The sequence below is a fragment of the Elgaria multicarinata genome, chromosome 1, assembly GCF_023053635.1.
Source record: "Elgaria multicarinata webbii isolate HBS135686 ecotype San Diego chromosome 1, rElgMul1.1.pri, whole genome shotgun sequence".
NCBI classification, from domain to species: domain Eukaryota; kingdom Metazoa; phylum Chordata; class Lepidosauria; order Squamata; family Anguidae; genus Elgaria; species Elgaria multicarinata.
In genome coordinates, this window is record NC_086171.1 from 190,242,260 (window position 1) to 190,263,898 (window position 21,639).

Genomic DNA, 21,639 nt, shown 5'->3' on the forward strand with positions numbered 1-21,639 from the left:
ACCTAGATGAACAGGTTTGACCCCTGAACGATCCAGGGATAAACCTTAGGTCTAGCTATGGCCTTAGCCACTACACTGAGAGTAAGTGAACACTATTGGGTCCCTTCAAATCTAGCCAGATGGTAATCCAAGGCTACTCTGCTACCAAGGCTTTCTTCACCTAAGTCAGGCCTGTACAACCTTTGTGACCCATTAAGCCTGCCTTCCCCATTGGCCATGCTGTCTGGGAATGATGGGAGTTGCAGTCCAACACATCTGGAGGGCACTAAGAAAGCTGCATTAAGCTGAATGCAACCCTCCAGCTGTGTATTATAGCAGGGGTAGGCAATGTGGGTGCTCTCCACAAGTTTTGGATCACGCCTACCATGATCCCTGCCCATTCACCATGCTGGCTGGAGCATATGGGAGTTGTAACCTGCAACATCTGGAAAGTACCAGTTTGCCTGTCCCTGTGTTATAGCCTGCCAGGAGCTTGGTGACCTGTTCTGTAAACCCAGGCAAACAACAATATAGCTTATCAAGTGCCTGCCAGGGTAGCAGATGTGCTGGCGTGGGTTGCATTCAGCTTGGTGGGTCAGAAATAATTCGAGTCTGATATAAGTAGGCACCCCTTCCCTGAAGTCCATTTTTCTTCTTGTGAGCCATTCCTTCCTAGGCTTCTTTAACTTCCCAGCCTGGGTGGCACGTTTGCAGTGTGGTAATGCAGCAGGAGACGAAAGAAAAACAACAAACCAAAAGCAAACTCTACCCCACTCCCAGTGGCTTCCCCAAGCTTCTAGTCCTGTTTATAGTGCAGCCCTCTCTTCCTCATCCTTACTACCCAGAAGGCCTCACTGGTCCTTTCCCAATAACACACATCATCCCAGTTTGTTTTGAAAGGAATATAATTCTCTATTATGTCACAGTTAAACAGCCGTGGTGTATATGTGTGTGTGTTGGGGACAGGGGAGGCTGCACGCTTGCACAAAGGCTTTGCTTGAAATAACTGTTGCCTGGGCCGCAGCAAACTGAGAGGGTGAGTGAAGCAGGAGCATTAGCTGTAGAAGCCTGAAGAGTTAGATTATTGTTATTTTTAAAATGTTTACAGTTCCCTTGCCTCACTCCATCCTCCCTCTGCTCCTCACCCTCTCCATGGATGGATCATCTTGCAGTGGGGAGGCTTATTTCTAACCCTCCTCAACTACAACAACTGGGACAGGGAGCATCTGTGGGGTTTACTCAGTGGGAGTCAAAAGAGCCAGCCAGCCACGTTCCTTCATCACTTCATGCTGGCAAGGTCCCATATGGTGGGGTGGATGCAGAACAAAACAATCCCCCCTGTTCCACGCTAGCTCTTGGTCTCCTGTTCTTCAGGGCCGTCTTGCTGCAGTTCTTCCTCATCGGACTGCACCACAGGGGTCTCGGCCCCTTCCTCGCTGGTATCCAGGCTGTTCAGGTCCGTAGAGGCAGAGGACGTGGACGAGATCCGGGATTTGATCTCAGCGGTGTTGGGCACTTGCAGAGAAATTTCCTCCTGGTAGTGGTTGGAATCTGACCAAGGAGAGAGGTAAAAAGGGAACACACAGCTGATGAAGCCGCTAGTACTTGCTATTCCCCCCCCCCAACCAATTTCTCTTAATGTTTCTGGTTGGCTAAACTAGGCTATACCACCCACTTCACTCTCACTTCAGTTTCTCAAGAGGTACAGAAGCACCATTGTTTATTACAACCATTGAACACAGACATCCACACCACCCTATTAATAGTAAATGCAAATGTGCCAAGTTTGATCTTTGCTGTGACACCAAGAGTAGTGTGATTCCACACACATACTACCCCTGCTCCATCCCCAAATTCGCTGTGTGCAGCTCATCTGCAAAGGTCTCATAAGTGCAGCAGAAATGTTCACCTTTTTGGTCAGAGGAGTTCAAAGTTCTTTCCGTAAGGAAAGCTTTTCCACACTGATCTAGTTGCCTGTCGCAAAAACCCTTCCTGGTTGCAGAGAACACCGCAGGATGCTCGTTGACAGCCTACCCCAACTTGGTGCCCTCCAGAAGTTTTGGACTGCAACTCCCAGCATTCCTGATCAATGGTCATGCTAGCTCGGGCTGAAAGGAGTTGAAGTCAGGAGAGAACCAGGTTGGGGGAGGGTATGCTAGGGTGATGCCTCACACAGCTGCAAGTTATAGAGGACGTTACAGTCCACACACAATATTTTATACACATACATACACCAACCACAAGGAATAGAATTGCTCCTTGCAGCCATTCTACAAAGCCTAAAATGGGTTTAGCTGGATAAGCCCTTATAGTGTCAGAGGAGTCAGGGACAAGTAGGGTCTTTTCATGCATCTCACCATGCCCGACCCAATTTAAAGTATTCTAAATATTAACATCTTTGGCCGTTTCCCTGCTGTTGCACTGCAGAGTTTTTTAGAATGTAAACAGTGACATGTAGTTGGAGAAGCCACCCTGAGACTGCCTCTACATTGGCTATTTCCCCCTTAAAATTTCTCCGTGGTGGCTCTTCCCCAGTCATGAGGGGAGGGAACTGTGCACGGCCACAATCCGAGCAGCTGAGACATGTCAAATTAATACTAGCGTCTTACGTGGCAAGTTGATTGTGCTGTTTGCACTGATGGGATTTCAGGTGTGGAATTGGCAGAAGCAACGTAAAAGGATATTTATGGAATTGTCTTGGTCTAGCTGCAGACACAGAAGGAAGAGTGGTCAGGGCTCTACTATTTTGTAGGCATGCATGTAGGATTGCTGAACCAAGCACACACTTTCATATCTGGGGGGGCGGGGGATTCAGCTCTATGAAACTCTCAGCAGCAGAAGAAGAAGAAAGGAAAGCTTATAAATGTCCTGGGAAGCATTTGGGTAAATATTCAGGTGTCAGAGCACGCATTTATCTAGGCGTCTACAATAGTTTCCACAGTTGCTTGTTGCTCAACCCATTTTTATTTATTTTTAATACATTTATATCCTTCCTTTTTTGGAAACCAAAGAAGCTTACACAGTCCTCCTCCTCTCCATTTTATGTTCACAACAACCCTGTGAGGTAGATTAGGCTGAGAGTCAGTGACTGGGCCAAAGTCACCCAGTGAGTTTCATGGCTGAGTGGGGACTAGAACCCACATCTGAGTCCCAGTCCAACACTCTAACCACTCTACCACACTGGCTCGCCCATGGTTATTATTATGCCCCTTGCTTGTACAGTTTACACTGCCCCTGCCCCCGCCCCCACAACTTCCTTCTATTCCTCCACTCATTGCCAAAAATCATCAAAATTATTTGAAAAGTTGCTTTTCGGAAGCAGAATGAATTATGCAATATAACAGATGGGAGTTTGTTTAATTTACACATTCTTTTTCCGGGTTGCTGAATTGATGTTGCCTTGGAACAGAACATGGCACCCCAGGGTGCCATATGATTCAGATGGCTCAAAATATTATTTAGCAACCTTCCCCGCCGCCCCATGGTTCTGCGCTATTGTGATGATCCAGTCAGTTAATAAATCATTCTCAAAAGACATTGCTGAATGTGTAACACAGTGACCCACTGAGGGGGTGGGGGCTGGTTGAACCACTGACCCCATAAGCCCTCCATCAAGAGCTAGCCTGCCTGCCTGGCCAGATCTCCTCCATGAATCCCTGGCCTTGTCATTCAACAAAGCACATGCCTTGCATTCTTTCTCCATGTTTGGCAACAGGAGCTTTTGTGCCTGGCTTGTAAATGACGCCTCTCGGAGACCTCTTCAGTGAGGCCGTTTAATGGAACGCTGGAGTTTGAATCACACTCAGGGTGACTCACTGTAGAAGAACAGGGTTTCGTTGCCTTCCCATTGGCCTCCTCCTGTGCAGAACACAGAGTCTCCAAGCATGAGGGGGATTATTTGGGGGGGGGGAGTGATGAGAGTGGTAAGAGCTTCAAGCCTGTACTATCTACGCCAGCCTTCCCCAACCTCATGCTCTCCAGATGTGTTGGATTGCAATTCCCAACACATCTGGAGAGCCACAGGTTGGGGAAGGCTGATCTACACACATTCAAACCATTCAGAAGGCAGGTAGTGATGTTGGCTATGCTGAATACTAAACATTGATTGGATCCTGTGGTGTTTGTTTGGTTTCTCTCCACCCCCCCCCCCACCCCCACTCCTCCTTCCTTTCTTTGTTGAAGTCATTTTAATGTTTTCATTCTACGGGGTCAAGCAAACTTCTCCTGGCAGCGGTACTTCTGTGGAAAAGGATTTTGGCTTTAACTTCAAGTGGTTGGGGTTTCTAGGGGTCAGGGACATAGCCAGCCACTTCTGTTCTCTCACACGATATTTAGCCCAACTTTATGCTGCAGTATCCTTACTCCGTGCAGTAAGATTTTTAATTTGTACACCGCCCACAGAACTTTGGTTACTGAGTGGTTTGAAAAGAAAAGAAAGAAGTGATGAGATGGAAGGGGTGATGTACTTTACCCCACATTGTAGATAAGCTTGACTTGAGGTAACCTGAGTTGTCATTCATAAACTGGAAAATACAGTGAAGGGCAGACAAAACCAAGGCCTAATCTACACCAAGCAGGATATTGCACTATGAAAGCGGTATATAAAAGGCAGGAGCCACACTACTGCTTAATAGCGGTATTTGAAGTGCACTGACAAGTGTTGGGGCCCATTGATACATACCATACACCGATATATCCTGCTTGGTGTGGCTCCTGCCTTTTATATACTGCTTTCATAGTGCAATATCCTGTTTGGTGTAGATTAGGCCTAAGTGCCTTGTTAAAAGGGTTGCCAAGTGAACACACCCCTACACTTAAGCAGGCTTTTAAGCACAGTTTATTGAAATCAGGCAATAAAGATTTTCACAGCACGGGGAATTGAGTATTATCCCCTGCTAATTACTGAAGCGGAGGACAGGAAAAATAGTGCTAGATCATAGAATAGTAGAGTTGGAAGGGACTTATCAGGCCATTGTGTCCAACCCCCTGCTCAATGAAGGAATCCACCTTAAAGCATACCTGACAGATGGTTGTCCAGCGGCCTCTTTACTGGCTCTAATGTGGGAGAGCCCCTAGGTCATTGGATCCTGACCCTGTTTACTCTAAGCCCGTCATCAGTTATGAGGTAAGCTAGGATTCACCACCAAGAAGGGGGACTGGAAGAGGGTATGAAGGGTCACCCTCAGACTGGGTTCACACAATCACGGAGGTAAAAGAAGCCATCATGGCTTCTCCCCCCCCCCCGCTCCTGCGCATGCTGCGCATGAGCCAGTTGTTTACATAATTACCCTAAATTGGCGTGTCATCTGAACTCAGGACGCAGTGCAGTGGAGGCGGCTTCGTACTCACCCTGCCACCCACGATGTACAGCAGGGGTTGTAGGATGGGTATGAAGCCATTCCTCCCACACCGCATTCAGACAACATGCTAACACGCACCCTGGGTAATTATGTTAACAGCCAGTGTGTGTGTAGCCTATACAGATGGAGGACCCATGATAACTTCTTCTACCTCTGCAATCATGCGAACCCAGCCTCAGTGTTTCATTTGCCTTGTAGCAGATGCTTCTTCCTTTCTGAAAGCCCCAGGCATGGCTATTCATTCAGATCGAGAAAAGGGGGTGGGCGGGGGGGGGGAGTGAGTGAGGAAAGCACCACTGCCTAGGCAGCAGCTTCCATGAGCTTTCCATTATCCACTCCCCAGAATAAAAAGCATGGGAAATGCAAGGAGATGGGACACACAGGGTGGGGAGAAATAGAGAAGAAGAGATACTACTGAGCTGAAGGTGAAACAAGAAGCCCTGGGGTGCTTCCAGACCGAAGCTATGATTGTGCCGTTCACCCTGCCTCAAACACGGAATTTTACAGAGGGTCCAGATAATGTCTTCCATTTGTAAACACCCCCCACCCCGGTGTTTTCCCACTGCTCTTCTTCCGTCTTTTTTCTTAACACACACTCACACACAATGTTATGGGCACAATCCTAAGAAAAAACTCCTAGAACTCCCAGCATGCCCCTCTTCTTATAACTCTTTGGCAGTTTACGATACAAAATGGGGTATAGTATATTCCTTTGAAGTAAAGTGGCTGCTTACGCATAGCCAAGCAAGAGGACATGGATTTCCATCCTTTTTTTCATAAGTTAATTTGTATGTACAGATGCAAATTTAGAAAGGAGGGTGACCTGTGTGCCTGCTCAGTCTGATCTCCAGGTACTGAGTGTTGATAGGAAACATTAAGATCTCTCCTCCCAGCATGCACCAGCCACCTCAATTATACCCCACGTCTTTGGTTGGATTTCTTGTTCTTTCCCTTTATTTTATTCATTTATTTGTTACACTTATATCCCACTTTTCCTCCAAGGAGCCCAAAGCAGCATACATGGTCCTCATCCACACTCTAACCACTACCCCAAACTGTCACTCTTTAATAATGAGCTTTATACCACTGCAAGTCACAAAAGGAGTTGGATGTGGTTAGAAAGGGGTGACTATGGGAGTTGTACATACCTGGCAAGAGAGCAGCGACGTTGTTGTTGTCCTCTGTCCCGCAGCTGAGAAACACATCCACAGTGTCTTGGTCAGAGAGGTCCATCATGTCCATTTGTTCCAGCATGTCCACATTCACCTCCATGGAGGAAATGCTGCCTAAGGGAGCTTGCAAAGACATGGAAGCCATCAGCTGCCATGCCACACTGATGGATAATCATTTCCTACTGGAACATACGATACCAGCTTCATAAATGCTTACACCTACGATCATAGATTTGGATTCTTGGGTTCATTTCCTAACCAAAAAACCAGCCATGAGCCAATAATGCACAGTTGTCGACTTTTCTCATGCAAGTGACAGGCACAAGTGGGGATGGGCGAATGAGCAATCGCTAGGATGCGCCGAACACTGTCTGGGTGCTTGTCTCATGCTCCGTTCCTCTCCATAATCATTCTCCCTTTGCACGTATGGGAAACTTGTGCAAATTGAGCAGTGATAGAATAGGGGATTTGCGCAAATGTCCTCCACAGATGAAAGCAGGGCTGATTCAGTCTATTGAGAAAAATTGTGCAAATTTGAGATTTTCACAAATCGAACTGGGAATCAGGAACGAGACGAGAGCATGTTCCACTATTTGCAAATTTTGGGGGCAGACACAGGCTCGCACTCACATTTGGAGCTTCATACGGGGCATGCGCGCATATTTGGCGAGCAAAAACAAAGTTCTCACACACCTGTAGGCCCAACCCATTTTGCTGCCTGAAATGAAGCACAAGACGGCACAGCCCTATCCAATCCATGTACATTGCTGACTGGACTAGCAGGTGGATCTTTTTTCAACACCGGCAATGGGATGGAATCCTCCACCTGCTCCTCAGGCAACAGAATACTTTAGGGGGCCCAGGGTTGGCTGTGTGGCATACATAGCTCTATCCGCCCAGAGAGGGGAACACCTGGGGGGTCAGGAGGAACAGTGGGGGAGACCACTGCTACAGCCTCCCAGCATTTACCACCTGAGGTGATTGCCTCACCCTGCCTAATGGTAGGGCTGGCTCTAGCAAGTGGTCCAAACCATTCTCATAGTCTAGGGCAGGGGTATTGAACCTCTTTCTCGACTTTTGTGTAGTTCCCCCCTCCGCCATTCTAAAAGGTTGAAATGAGTTACTGGCAGTAAGAGCTTTAAGCTGGTATTTGGGGGTGGGGTTGGCCCTGCCAATCCGAAAGAAGTTTAACACACACACCCCATCCCCAAGCGGCACTTACGTCTCCTGTGCTCTATCTGCAGATGGGACACTGGGAAGAAGAAATCAACATCGTGCTGGAAAACCTCCTCAAAGAATCTCTGCCTCTCGCGTAGTTTGAGCTGCTGTTGCTGCATCTGCTCGGCATCCAGCCCCCGCTGCCCATTTTCCATGTCGGCTGCAAAGGAACCAGAGAAAAAGAGACGTTGAGGCAACAGAACAGCAGACGACCAGGGACAACTTCCTATTTGCTTTCTAAAGGGTAAAACTCCCCAGAACATAAACAGACTAGAGACAGTACTGTAGAGAGAGTTAAAAGTAACCTGACAGTATGTTCACTCCTCATGGCTTACACAAGTGTCTTTTTTTGCCCTACTGTCACTTCCTGTCAAGTAGTTTTTTGAAACAAAACTTTTCAAAAACCTGTTTACCAGAGGTGAAAACAGGTTGAGCACATACCCATCACTTTCAAAACACCTTGAACTCTAGCGGTGGGGGAAGCACTGCTGTTGTGTCTGGCAAACAAGGTGTATTACTTCCTGTAGAGCTATATAGCACAGTAGTTCAGGAGAAGTTGTACCAACCCGAGAGGTATCAGGTTTGTTGTCTACCGTTCAGCCTCCTTGTTCTTCAAGCTTTGAAATAATTTTAAAGCCTTTCTGTTTCCCCCATCTGTGAAGATGGATTGTCACTCCATCTTCACAGCTTGGGGCGCTGACAGCTTGTCCTAACAGCAGCGTGCTGTATGGTGCTCATATCCAGTACAACTCAGCTAGGTACAGACTTGCAAGAGTCTCCCACCATCCACATCCCTGCTGTTACCTCTGATCTGAGCTTTGAAAAAGCAGGGATTACCATCCATGGCACTCTCCCTCCCAATTGGGAGAGGGAGCGGTGCACAGTGGAATCCCCACTGTTATCTCCAATGTGAGATCAGAGATAACAGCAGGGATTCCTCCAGGGGGTGCTAGAGGGATCCAAGGCTCCACAGGCTGGATGCAGAATCTCCACGGGTCTGAAGTTCCACATCCCTGTGCTAGAATGAAAACCTCCACTCTTAAACAAGCATAAGCAGCTTGGAGAACAGTCATCAGGCTTAAGGGTACTCTAGACGCAGGGTAGGCAGAAGTTTTGGACTTCGACTCCCAGAAGCAAGGCCATCCAAGATATTTTGCTGCCTGAAGCAAAGAACAAGATGGTGCCCTCTCCCACTCCATGTACAAAAGCTGACTGGACCAACAATTAAAACTTTATTCTACGCTAGTGATGGGACAGCACCCTTCAACACTTAAAGGCAGCAAACTAGCTTAGGGGTGCAGGGTGAGCTGTGTGGCACACAGCTTTCTCCTCCAACACCTTGCTGCCACCTCTCAGCATCTGCCACCTGAGGCAACGGCCTCACTCTGTCTAATGGTAGGTCCAGTTCTGCACAGAAGCCCCTGCCAGCATGGCCAATAGTCAGGAATGCTGGGAGTTGAAGTACAAAACATCTGGAGTTCTACTTCCTGCCCACGCCTGTTCTGGACCAAGCCACCACATGAATGGGTAGGCTGGTGGCCATACAGAGGTTCATCCTCTCCTCCCATCCATGCCATCTTCAAAGTGCATTACCTAGTGGTCCTCATTCATACCAACAATTAAAAAAAATCCAGAAGGGAGAGATTTAGTTGCCTCCCACCTAGTATGGAAGCCCCCACCCAGTCTCCATTGCCTGACCTGTGATGAAAGTAAAAACAAACCAACAATGGTAGACATTTAATATTTGCATTCAGATATTTGTTTCTGTGAGCTAAAAGCAAAACAAACCCATTAAAATATCTAATCATGCCATAACTTCAAGGCTGAACAGGCAGTTTAAGTATTACAGTCTGTTTTCCTCTGAACTCAGCTCAGATTTAGCAACATTTCTCTTAATTAATTTGCCACTGCACTTGAAGAGATCTTAGAAAGGGCCCTGATTAGAGCTAGCAAGCAACTCAGGTTCTACTTGCTAGATCACAGCAAAGCATCAGCTCTCTTGAAAGCTAATTGCAATTACACAAGAGCTGAGATGTCTTGCGAAGTGCTTCACTGTGATCTAGCATGGAACAACTCAAAATCGCCAGCAATATGGGCTAGGGAAACTGACAAGAATAAAAGCCAATTTATGGATCCCAATTCCAAAGGGAAGGGAGACAAGCTCTTGGATACTTTCTGCTTGAAAGTGAAAGGTGACCAAGACCCATTGGCCCTGTTCAGAAGACATCTTAAACCATAGTGGTTAAGGCTTTTTTGTTAATAAAAAAAGCCTTAACCACCATAGTTAAACCCTTAACCACCATGGTTTAAGGTGTGTTCTGAACAGGGCCAATGTTTTTAATGTAACTGCTCCCAAGTTTCTTCAGTCTGGATGCTTCCCCAAGCACATGCAATGATTCACCCTTGAAAAGATAACCCGGTTCCTGGCTGCATTAAAAAAAATTTTTTAAAAAATCCATTCTTTTAATTCTTTCCATGATGCAAACCACAAGGGAGGCAGAAGAGGGGAAAATAACAAATTCCACCATGTAGCATAACAATTACAGCTTATTATGAAGTGGTTGGGAGATGGGATGGTCTTTCCCCCACCTTTCAGGGAATCCAGAGAATCAATTACCAAAGCAACAAAAGAAGAGGAGGAGGAACATCATGGAGTAGCCCCTAGACCTCGTCTATGAGATTTTCCATAGCTTATCTCAGATAGCTACAGGCATCAAAAGCATCTCAGCTCCTCCATTCAATAACTGTGGAGGCAGGGACCAGCCTGACTGGTATAAGGAAATATGATTACGGAGCTGGGCAGTGCCATAACCAAGGAAACCAAACAAAACAGTGAACATTGTAATTGCCTCTGTCTCAGGCTGAGCAGCCCCGTCTGTTGCTTCAGGGAAAATTTCGACCAACAGCAACAATGGTTGAACTTTGTGCCTGCGGTGGAAAAAAGAGGTAGGAGGATGGATAAGGCAGTGGCTCTATGCAGGAGCCAAGAGAGTAGATTTCCAGGTCCAAGAAGTAATTTAGGAGTAACATGGCAGCAGTTATCAAATTACAGAAATCATGCCATTGAGAAGGGCTCTTAATATGTGTCCATCAGTTAACAAACATGCCTTTCCAAACTCAGCAGTCATATTACGTGTGCATTAAAGTACAGGAGGCAGAGAAGGGACAAGATGATGTGGGGAAGATGTGAAATTTTATTCCTAAATCTATTTATTATTATTTATAACTATTATTTGCATGCTGCCTTTCAAGATACAAATCCTACCAAGATGGTTTACACATAACATAAAAATAATAAAAACACAGCAACATTAACATATTTTAAAAATATTATCAGGACCCTTCCTACAGGGCAGTTGATGATAGATGCCCATATTGGGGAGGGGAGGGGAGGGGAGGTTTGGAACAGTCCAGCTGGGGACGGTTCTGAGCGCCTCTTCACCTGACCCCTCTCCCTCTTCTTGAATTCTTCTCACAGGGCTATTGATGCCAGAAGCAGTGGAGGCTGGTGGCTCCAATTTCAGTGGGGCTGAAATTCTGGGTTTTAGTCAGAACCAGCCAGAACTCTAAAGGAGCTATCCAAGGTGCTAAACCCTAACCCCAACTGGTTTCAGCACCTTGGATAGCTCCTTTTGAGATCTGGCTGGTTCTGACTAAAACTCAGAATCGAATCAACCTCTCATGCAAGCACTTGAGTCATTGCTGACTCCTAGAGGGACGCCTACTTTCGCTGACATTTTCTTGGCAGACTTTGTAGCGGGGTGGTTTGCCATTGCCTTCCCCAGTCGCAGTTGCCTTTCCCCCAGCTAGCTGGGTACTCATTTTACCGACCTTGGAAGGATGGAAGGATGAGTCGACCTGAGCCGGCTGCCTGAGAACCAGCTTCCGCTGGGATCGAACTCCGGCCGTGGGGAGAGTTTTGGCTGTAGTAACTCAAAGCCCCACCAAAATCAGAACCACCAGCCTCCACTGGCTAGACGGGTCTGCCTAATTCAACATGGAACAAGAAGAATGGTCTAAACAAGGAGGAATAACATTCTTACAACCCCTTCAAAAACTTCCTCCAAGGCTAGTAGTAGTAACATACAAGTGTGCTTCATGCAGTGCATCCAACATACTCCAGATGAAGAAGTTTGGGGACTTATTATAATATGGAGAGACCATAACTCAGTAGTAGAGCACATGATTTGCATGCAGAGGGGCTCAGGTTCAATTTCAGGTCAAGTTAAAAAAGGTCAATTATCAGGTGACGGGAAAATTGTCTTCCTGAAATCCTGGAGACCTGGAGACAGTCAGAATAGATCAGGGATGGGCAGAAGGGAGAATTGGATCGCCTGGTAGATCTCTGGGTGATTTCCAGTAGATCACCCAGGATTTCTGCCTCCCAATGGTTTAACAAGACCTTGCACACCCCTTCCAAGTTATACTGCTGAAATGAAGAAAGCTTGGGGGGAGCCAAAGGTAGATTTTTGCATGGTAGGACTGCGAGCTCCATTCAACACCGGTGTTCCCAATTCCAAGGAAGCGTGCATAGGGCTGTACCGCATGTCTCTTTAGTCAAGGCTGTTTGCTTTCATTCCAGCCCAGCCCCAGCTGTGTCACAACTGGAATCCATTACTAACCGGCTAGACCAGTCAGCTGCTTAGCCTAGTTTTCCCACAGAAAGTGGTCAGCAAGTAAAACAAGAGCAAAGGAGTGACGAGAAGAGCTCCCTGGAGGAAAGGGGGCGTTCAGACTGCCTTCCGAAAACGGTCCCTCCAAGGCTAAACACCGGAGGTGGGGTGGTTTTTATTTCGCAAAGGCATCCTAACCACGAGAGCCGATGTATTCTCTTCTGAGGCTTTCATTCCAGAACTAAAGAAACCCCGTCCTTCCCGCAAGGAAGCAGTTCCAGAGACATTTCGCAGTTTGAACCAACACAGTAAGAGACGGTCAGGGAGGAGTCCTACAGATGTGCTTGGCTGGGTGCCCTCTCCTCTATGGAAAAGATCAAAATTCAGAGCCAAAGTAACCTAAATTTTACACCAAGAAAAGGTAAATCATGCAACGTATAAGTAAGACAGGATTTGCATAATTTGCTCTGTGTCTGCTAGCTGTGGGGTGCGACAAGGAGTGATCCGGGGCATTGAAGTTGCACCCCCCCCCAAAAAAAAAGCCCTGAAAAGCTAATTTAGCCCCCCCCATGGCTTTGAAAGATTTCACCAGGCATCACCACTCTTCAAATTTTAAAGTCTAGACAAGCCTTCCTCAACCTGGGGCACTCCAGATGTGTTGGACTGCATCTCCCAGAATGCCCTGGCTGGGGCATTCTGGGAGTTGTAGTCCAACACATCTGGAGCGCCCCAGGTTGAGGAAGGCTGGTCTAGAAGCTTGCTTTAACAACAACAACCACAACCACAACAACAATAGCCACAACAATCTGAAACCCGGTTTCTCAGGAAACTCATTCTGTGTTGCAGCAGCAGCATTTGCGTGGGATTAGTGAATGTAAGTATAATCATCCTGCATATGTGAGAAGCAATTTTTAATTATTATTATTATTATTATTATTATTATTATTATTATTATTATTATTTAAAACATTTCTTGGCTGCCATTCAGGGCAGAAGCCCTCACAAGGAGGCTTACAACAATAAAATACATTAAAAAATAGTTAAAACATTAAAAGCAATAAAAACATAAACACAATAAAATAGCAATTGAAAACAATAAAAGCCAACAATAAAACCAGCAACAATGGCAATAGCAGCAGCAACAACAGTACTCCTATCATGAGAAGGCCACGGTAAAATTAGCCAGTGTGGGGTAGTGGCTAAAGTGTTGGACTGGGAGTTGGGAGACCTGGGTTCTAATCCCCACTTGGCCATGGAAACCCACTGGGTGACTTTGGGCCAATCACAGACTCTCAGTCCAGCCTACCTCACAGGGTTGTTGTTGTTGTGAGGATAAAAATGGAGAGGAGGAGGATTATGTACGCCGCCTTGGGTTCCTTGGAGGAAAAAAGGCAGGATATACATGCAACAAATAAATAAATAATAAAACAATAAAATGATTTGTTCTTAAAAGCCAGCAAAGATGGTGCACGGTGGACTTGCAATGGGAGCTTGTTCCAAAGATGTGGCGCCACTGCACAGAAGGCCCTCTCCCATGTGATCACTCACCTAATTTCTCTCACTGGTGGGCAAATGAGAAGGGCCTCTGTTTCTGATCTTGAAGTGTGGGCAGATTGATACGGGTGAAGGCGGTCCTCCAAGTAACTTGGTCCCAAACCATTTAGGGCTTTTAAGGTCAAATACAGCACTTTGAATTGGGCTTGAAAACACACTGGTTACCAGTGCAGCTGGCTCAGTATAGGTATTATGTGATCAAAGTGCCTTGACCTCACCAGAGCACATAAGGCAGCTGCATGGCGTGCACCAGAGGTTGGCAGTGTCTGGCAACCGCTGAGACCCAACGCCCCAGTAGGGGGCCCATTGCCAAACCCTGGAGTCCCCAGGCTTTGTTACTGCTCCTTCACGCTATTGCTGCCTGCTCACTTGCCACCTCACCCCCCCTCCCACACACACACCCCGTGAGCAAGTGAGTAGTAAAAGGAGGGAGGAAAAGAAACTGCAATCTCTCCTCACCTTGTCCTCTCCTTTTGGGAGGTGGTATGGCAGCAATTATCAGAGGACGTAGTCTATTGTTAGAGGAAATCTGCAGATATCAACCCCTTGAAGAAGGCCTTTGAAAGGACACAGGCCGAAACACTTCAGGCTTTATATCAATAAATCCTTTGCATCCTGAGAACCTGTTTCTCCCTTACCAGGGCAGCTCTAATAAGTGCACTAGGAAGCCAGGCCGTGGAAAGGAGGAGATCAGACCAAGGGAGATGGGACCGGTTGGTACTGTGTGTGAGTCAGTACATGCCAGGCTCGCACAAAATGGCTTATGTTAATGAGCCTGAATCGGAAAGATGTGTCGGGATTTATTCCCTGGATAAATGAACAAACCTGCTGATAAATTCCCTGATGAGATTTCATTAGCCATCTGGGCAGCCGGCCACAAGCACTGAACTGCCATTATGTAACGCACGCAGATACCCAGAGGGTTAGACGAGCAGCTGGCGATGGGTCCTGACCGCCCCATGACTGCGGTGAGGGTCAGAGACAGTGTCTCTGACTATATCATTTCCGTAGCCCCTTCCTCCTTTTTGTTTTGCCTACCGTTCTTTTCATTTATCTTGGGCAAAGAGGTCTAGATGCCTGCTTTCTCTTCTGCTTGTTCACTAAGGCAGGAGCCAAAAAGAAGAGAGCAAACCGTTCCCCTTCTCCATGTGACTGATGGTCTCTCGCACACACTGCCGGGTGCTACAATTGCCTCATTGGGATGGCATGTTCCCCACGACTGTTATGCATTCCTGCACAATGCTGCCCCTTGTGTGCTACAGTCTGCCTTTATAGGAAGGGGCGGGGCGGGGGGATACCTGCTACTGCTGGGCTTTCTTTCCCATGGCATCTAACCAATGGGGCCCTGTGGACATTCACAGCTGGGAGAAACAAAGTACCACTTCCCCCCGAAATGGTGACCTCCCAACATGCCTGCCACTCGGGTTCCAAGAGCATCAAATGGGCAACCCGGCTCCCTGCTGCCCGCTAATCCTTCCGGCTTTTACTGCTCGCTCATTATGCACCGAAGGCTGGGCCTGAATGCAAGTGCAGGGACCATAAGGGAGGAATGAAGCTGGAAGAATGAGACCTGGGGATTTTCTTCTAATTCCTCTATTCATCTTGTGCATGAAAGATTTTTGGACGAATGGGAAGAAACGGAAAGCAGGTGGGTCAGCCACAACATCAGCTGCTTCACCTTTTCTCAAAGAAAGAAGGACATCAAATCATCTTAAATGTTTGAATAGAAAAGTCGACTACAATTATTCTAATAAATTAAATAAAGCCCAACTCTATATAGTTTCCTGTCATTTCTTCATCTTGGATGCTACTCATATCCTATCCAGGAGCAGTATTTATTTGAAGTTCAATCCTAATCAAAAGCAAGTTCCGTTGAGTTCAATGGGACTTACTACCAGATAAGTGGCTATAGGATTGCAGCCTTAATTACATTTTTATTCCTCCATGGAGCTCAGGGTGTGGTGTACTTGCTTCTCCCTCTGCTTTTATCTTCACAGCAGCCCTGTGGGGTGGGATGGGCTAAGCTAGACTGGGGTAAGTGAGTGGCCCTGGGGTCACCCAGAGTGTTTTAGGACTGAGTGGCAATTCAAGCCCAGATCTCCTGGATTCCAAACCAACATTCCCCAACCTGGTGTCCTCCATATGTGTTGGACAATACAATACCCATCACTTCCAGTCATCTTATTACCAAAGGAAAAGGTCGTCAGGAATGGAGTCTGACATTGTAAAGAGAATTTGCGCAGAAGGACTGGAGACATAGGATTAACGCAAGAAATCCAGTGGATGCTTAGATTCTTTGGCCTGCATTGAAACTAGAAAGCAATGCCCTATTTTGGCCAAGGGTTGACAGGATTGTCTGGCTGCATTTCCGCCGGGGAGTGGTGACATTTGTCGTTATTCCTTGTCCTGCTGGATGCTGAATACAAATGCCCTCTGTGAACTGGGCAGCATGAAAGAAAGAATGGGCTGGAGGGGGAGGCTTGTTAATGTAGGCATCAATCCAAGAGAAAATGGGGGAAGGTTTTTCTTCATTTCAAGGCTCTTTAAAGTTCTTGAAAGCTCCCAACTGCTTGAAGGTTAAATAACTCTAATGAATCATAGAATCATAGAATAGCAGAGTTGGAAGGGGCCTACAAGGCCATCGAGTCCAACCCCCTGCTCAATGCAAGAATCCACCCTAAAGCATAGAATCATAGAATGGAGCTGCTAGGACCTAAGGAAGAGTTACAACCATATCTACAAGACTGAAGAATGGTGGTATCACTCTGTGGTTCAGTTTGCATGTAACAACAACCCATGGCTTGTTTAAATCATGGGTTGTCAGGGCTAAGGGGAGGGAATAAGTGTGCTACCTCCTACATGCTCATCATTTTTGCCTTCAGTCAAGAGTCCTGGAATGCCACATTCCTGGGTTGTTATCGTGATCTCTGAACCCAAAACCCTGGGTTGTTTAGGGGTTTAACAACCTAGAGTTAACCCAAGTACAAACCATGGGCGATTGAAAGTGGAAACGATGAATGTGCAGGAGGCAGCGCACTTATTCACTGCTGCTTGGCCCTGGCAATTCCTGGCTTAAACACATTATTATTATTATTATTATTATTATTATTATTATTATTATTATTATATCACGCCTTTTGTCCAATGCTGGGCCTCAAGGTGACATTACAAAATTTAAAACATATACATTTAAAACCTATAAATAGAGATATACAAAAGTTAAAACTATATTAAACAAATTCTAATATTTAAAAAATCTAAACATTTAAAATGACAATTTTAAAAGTCCTTGGCACAGACAGAGGTCCAGATCAACCCAGGAATTGTCCTGATGTGCAAACTGGTTGGGTGCCACTAAGACTGCAGATTCTGGGGGTGTAATGGGAAAAATGACAAGTGACATTTGGATTTCTAACCCATTCTTCATGAGCTGCCACTCAACTACAATTTAAAATAAAATGCTTGTAATGTATATGCATGAAAGTGACCTGTTTTCCAAGGTTCATTACTGTGGTTAATGCAACCCTTGCTACCATCATAAAACGCAGTTGTTTATGTTCATCGTACACACTAAACCACAAAGTGTAGAATTTGGCTTCCTCACACTCTCAGCAAGTTTCTAGCTCTTGCAAGAGAGAGAGAAAAAGATGTTCAGGTAGGAAGTTTCAAAAATCAAAAGGGGCTTGTCCTTCACAAGGGCTTAAATTCAAACCAGGGTTGATCTTGGACTCTGTTTTCAGTAGCACCACTTATATCTATCCCATACATTAGCTAGGATATTTTCTTTATTGCAGTCATTGACACCCATTCAGTCAAACACTATCTGTCACCATCAGATAGCCAGATCCAGAATAGCTGGATTTGAGGAAGTCAGTATTTCTAGATCAAAGGCAATAGTTTTGGGGTGTGTCTGAGGCTCAACCCTCTCATTTTACAAATAAACACCTGTTAGTTTAGTTCCTAATGCCTCCTTCCTCAATGTCCCAGAGAAGCTATAAAGGTGATGTGAAAGACCTCAGAGGGTCTTCTTAGATTGTCCAATGTATTGTGCAAACAACTTTCAAGTTTATCTTCGAAATCCTAGGGGCTAGAAATGTGCTTAAAAACAAAACAAAAGGAAACTGAGCTTCTTGGTATTTTGTAGACTCTGCACCCAGTACTAAATTCCACCATCACGAGGTATAATTATATTATTAAATTACAGAATTCACATTGCCATGGATAAGTCTTGCTAAAAGACAGCATTTTTCCAGGTACTGTTACTCCACATCCTATTCTATATAAATATACTAGAATGTATTCCAGGATTTATGTATTATAAAGATTATTCATCGCCTAGAGAAGTATCCCATAATGCTCCTGCTAGGTTTATTCAACCCATTCAGCTCCAGTAGTTAATTTCACCAAGGAATTCTGCAGCTACCACATGAACATTAGTGGGGCCCGTTTTATTCTGCATTTGCAGAGTACCTGCAGGGGACAGTTCCTCTGAGCATATGCAGAATGCCTCACCCTCATTGCACCTAACCACACACATCTGGGATTAAGCATAGGGTTTCCCCAATCCAGGGGTGTGGCTTCCATCCAAGCTTGAGCTCAGACACCATTTTTTTTCTTTAAGTGCCGTATTTGGGCCACTGGTTTAATCCACATTAAGGCTGCCCTGTGTGAGACCTTTACTAGAGCAGCAAAACTGAGAAAATAACTCTCAATGAAGAACCGTTTTACTTCAGAGCCAAACCTGGATTATTCCTTAGAAATTGTTTGTGGAAGAAAAACAGCCCCCAAGGGGATTGAACCAGGCAGGGACGACGGTGTCCTTCAGTGTGGATAAAAAACGTAACACAGAAGCTGCCACAGTTTGTTGTCCTTGGTGCTTCGAGAGCCTCTTGTCCTCCCCTCATCCTCTGTAATGCGCTCATGGTTTTATCCTACTCGTCATTCTATATAAAGCAACTCCTGGCCCTGGAAATAGCAGGGTCTTATGATGTAGTCTCTGCTGGGGAGAGAGCTGTGGACGGTGGGGATATTTTTAGCCCTGAGACTCAAGGGGTTTGGGGATTAGCTCGTCTCGCTTTTATTATGAATTTCTGACAGAGAGAAGGGTCACGGGGTTCCACCTCCTCACCCCGTACTCCTTCCCTCAACTCTCTGTCTCTCTGCCAAAACCGCCGCCTCCCTCACGTTGCCTCCCTCCTCCTCCTCCTGCACTTCCTCTCACAGTGGTTTGGATTATTTTATGCTTTTGCTGCAGTATCATATCCCAAAGGAAGGATGCATGGAGCTTTCGCATAGGAGCCTGTGATGGATTCTGAGGCTCCAGTTACAGGCCAGTTTATCCTTGGAGACTTCTATCTGGATTGCTCCCAAGAGTTTCTCCATCATCCCCCATGGAACAACAGAAAAAGGTGTTTTGTTTTTAGAGGAAGTCTGCAACCTTTTTGCTCAGCCATGTTCCTCCAGGGAACAACATAAGGCAGTAGATGTCTCAGACCCAATGTTACCAAATCACTCTTTATAACCCGTTCTTCAGGAAGAAGGCCTTAAGCCTGGACAGGAAGAGGCATCAACTGTCTTCTTAGATCCTAACCCAAATGGTGACTGCTCACCTCTAAGAATCCTCCAACAACAAGAGTAGCCTAAGAGCCAAACTAGACATGATGTGAAATGCACAGGGGTGGGGTTTTTTGTATATATTTCTGATTACATATCAGAGATATTAAATATTGTGTTGTGGATGCATGTAGGGCAATGCATTAGGGCAGAGAGGGATAGAGTCAGTTCAGCACGCCTGTGTGTGAAGTGATGTGAAGACGGGGGCATCGCTTGGGTTCTCTGTGGCAAAAGGACTTAACCAAATGCAAAGTGTAGTGGGTGGTGTGGGTGGGAGTCATGTGAATGCGTCAGAGCCGATGAGGGGGCTGCACACAGAGAAACAGTGACTGTTGGTGATGGCATTTCACAAGAAAGAGTGTCTCTAGGGCAAGTGGGTGCATTCCACCTAGCACCTCTCCATGGGGGTGGCAAGTATCTTGTCGTCATGACCATGATGACACTCTAAATCAAACCCAGAGTAGTAGCTCTTAATTTCTTCAGCTAAAGAGTTCCCTAAAGCAAAAGGCTCAAGAATTTTTCGACAGCTTACAGGAGGGAGCACGATTTAGCTAAAATGGAGAAGGAAGATTGTATGTTTCATTAATAACTCCCCCTACTTTTCCCCTTTAGAATTCAAGTCTATTTATGAACTCAGATATTCCTCCTTACTCTATAGATTCTTCCTTCCTGGAACCAAACCCTTTCAACCAGTGCTTTCATGATGGCAGGAGAGAGATGGCAAGGAGTGATCAATTGTACCCATTTTATCGATTTCATCCCTAAATACTGTGCAGCAGACCCAGGCCGAGGCCTCTTTAGGACTTCATAAAGGAGAAGTTGTTCAGATCTTCCCGTGTGTATTTACAGAAGGGGCAAGATGGAGAGATGAAAAGTCCAATGGTTGACAAGTGTGTGTTTGTAAGGTAAAGCCATCAGAAACAGACTGTGCATGGGGTGAAATAAAATAGACAAGGCAGGCATGTGAATCAGCACAGCTTGAGAAAAGAATGCCGTGGGCCGCTGTTTACATGACATACAATACTAATGGGTGACTACAATTACAAGACAATAGTAGGATGGTTCCCAGCTGTTGATCATTAGGAAGAGGTGTGAATCCGCTGAGCTTTGCCCAGAGCAGCACTACAAATCTGACCCGACACTTACTCAAGCCTGTGTTTCACATTGCAAGATGTGAAGATTCTGGGAATTTCTCTAACCTGGGATCAAAACTCAACTTCTGTCTGTGTATATGGAGAGAAGCTGACAATGAATTCTCTTTAGGAGCTGATCCCAAGGGAGCGCTGAACACTGGGGCACTGTTCAATCTTGCAAATCCATAGACCAGAAAAACCTACACACAGGGTAGGCTTATTTATGCCCTACCTCTGCCTCCCCCATCCTGGTGCCTTCCAAAGGTTCTGGACTACAATTCCCAGCATACTTGACTATGGGCCATGGTGCCTGGGGCTGATGGGGATTGATATCCAGAACATCTGGAGGGCAACAAATTGAAGGAAGGCTGCCCTATCTCATTTGCTGCCAAACAGCCTTGTGCGTTTTATTCTAACTCAGCTGAAGAAAGAGCAATGCAAAACGGTCAGCCCATTTCACAGAAATACTGAATGGAAGTTTTGGACAGAAAGAAACACGAGAGAGCTCCTGGCCTCCCTCTCCCCCCCCCCCCCAAGAGAAGAGACTTACAGGGCAGCCTCCTGTTGTGGCTGGGAGCTTCGGGTCCTGACATCGCCTTCAGACGACAGCCAGTGTGGTGGTCTGCCTCTATTCCAAGGACCACCCGGAGGCACCCTCCCAGCAGGTCAGAGGCGGCTCCTTCCTTCCGCAGCTCCCTGCGCTCTTCTCATCTTCCCAGGGAGTGGTCCAGCCTAGGGACTCCTCTCTCCGTCTGCCTGACTCCCTCCCAGCTCTGGCTCGGGAAAGGCTGGCTGGGACTTCAGGCAAACAGAACGTACCAAGTGGTCTATCAGCGAAGGGGGGAGGAGGTGCAGCTCGTGGCGGGGCCCGTTCCTCGCGCTGCCTGTACCATTGCCAAGATCGGAAGCGGAGGAGGTGGAGGGGAAACCTGTGGTTTTGGTTTCCCTGCGTTCAGCGCTAGCTGCGTGTGCCGCAGAAGTCCCTTAATAAACCAGA

The 21,639-nt window shown here is 46.4% G+C and overlaps 1 protein-coding gene across 1 annotated transcript; it reads right to left on the reverse strand.

Annotated features, from left to right (window-relative positions):
* Positions 1–866: 866 nt before the first annotated feature.
* DBNDD2 (dysbindin domain containing 2) lies at positions 867–21,405 on the reverse strand. The gene is made up of 4 exons (XM_063120097.1): positions 21,193–21,405; positions 7,734–7,889; positions 6,488–6,634; positions 867–1,530 (listed from the first exon to the last, which is right to left on the reverse strand). The coding sequence occupies exons 1-4, from the start codon at positions 21,233–21,235 to the stop codon at positions 1,328–1,330; spliced, it is 549 nt and encodes a 182-aa protein (XP_062976167.1). The 5' UTR covers positions 21,236–21,405; the 3' UTR covers positions 867–1,327.
* Positions 21,406–21,639: the final 234 nt, after the last annotated feature.

What these genes read in the sequence shown, in the direction of transcription:
- DBNDD2 (XM_063120097.1), bottom strand. Translation starts at nt 21,235, where the DNA reads ATGTCAGGACCCGAAGCTCCCAGCCACAACAGGAGGCTGCCCT. An exon ending in CCACAACAGGAGGCTGCCCT is followed by an intron (nt 7,890 to 21,192) that starts GTAAGTCTCTTC and finishes GTTCCTTTGCAG; the next exon opens with CCGACATGGAAAATGGGCAG. An exon ending in GCAGATAGAGCACAGGAGAC is followed by an intron (nt 6,635 to 7,733) that starts GTAAGTGCCGCT and finishes TGTCTTTGCAAG; the next exon opens with CTCCCTTAGGCAGCATTTCC.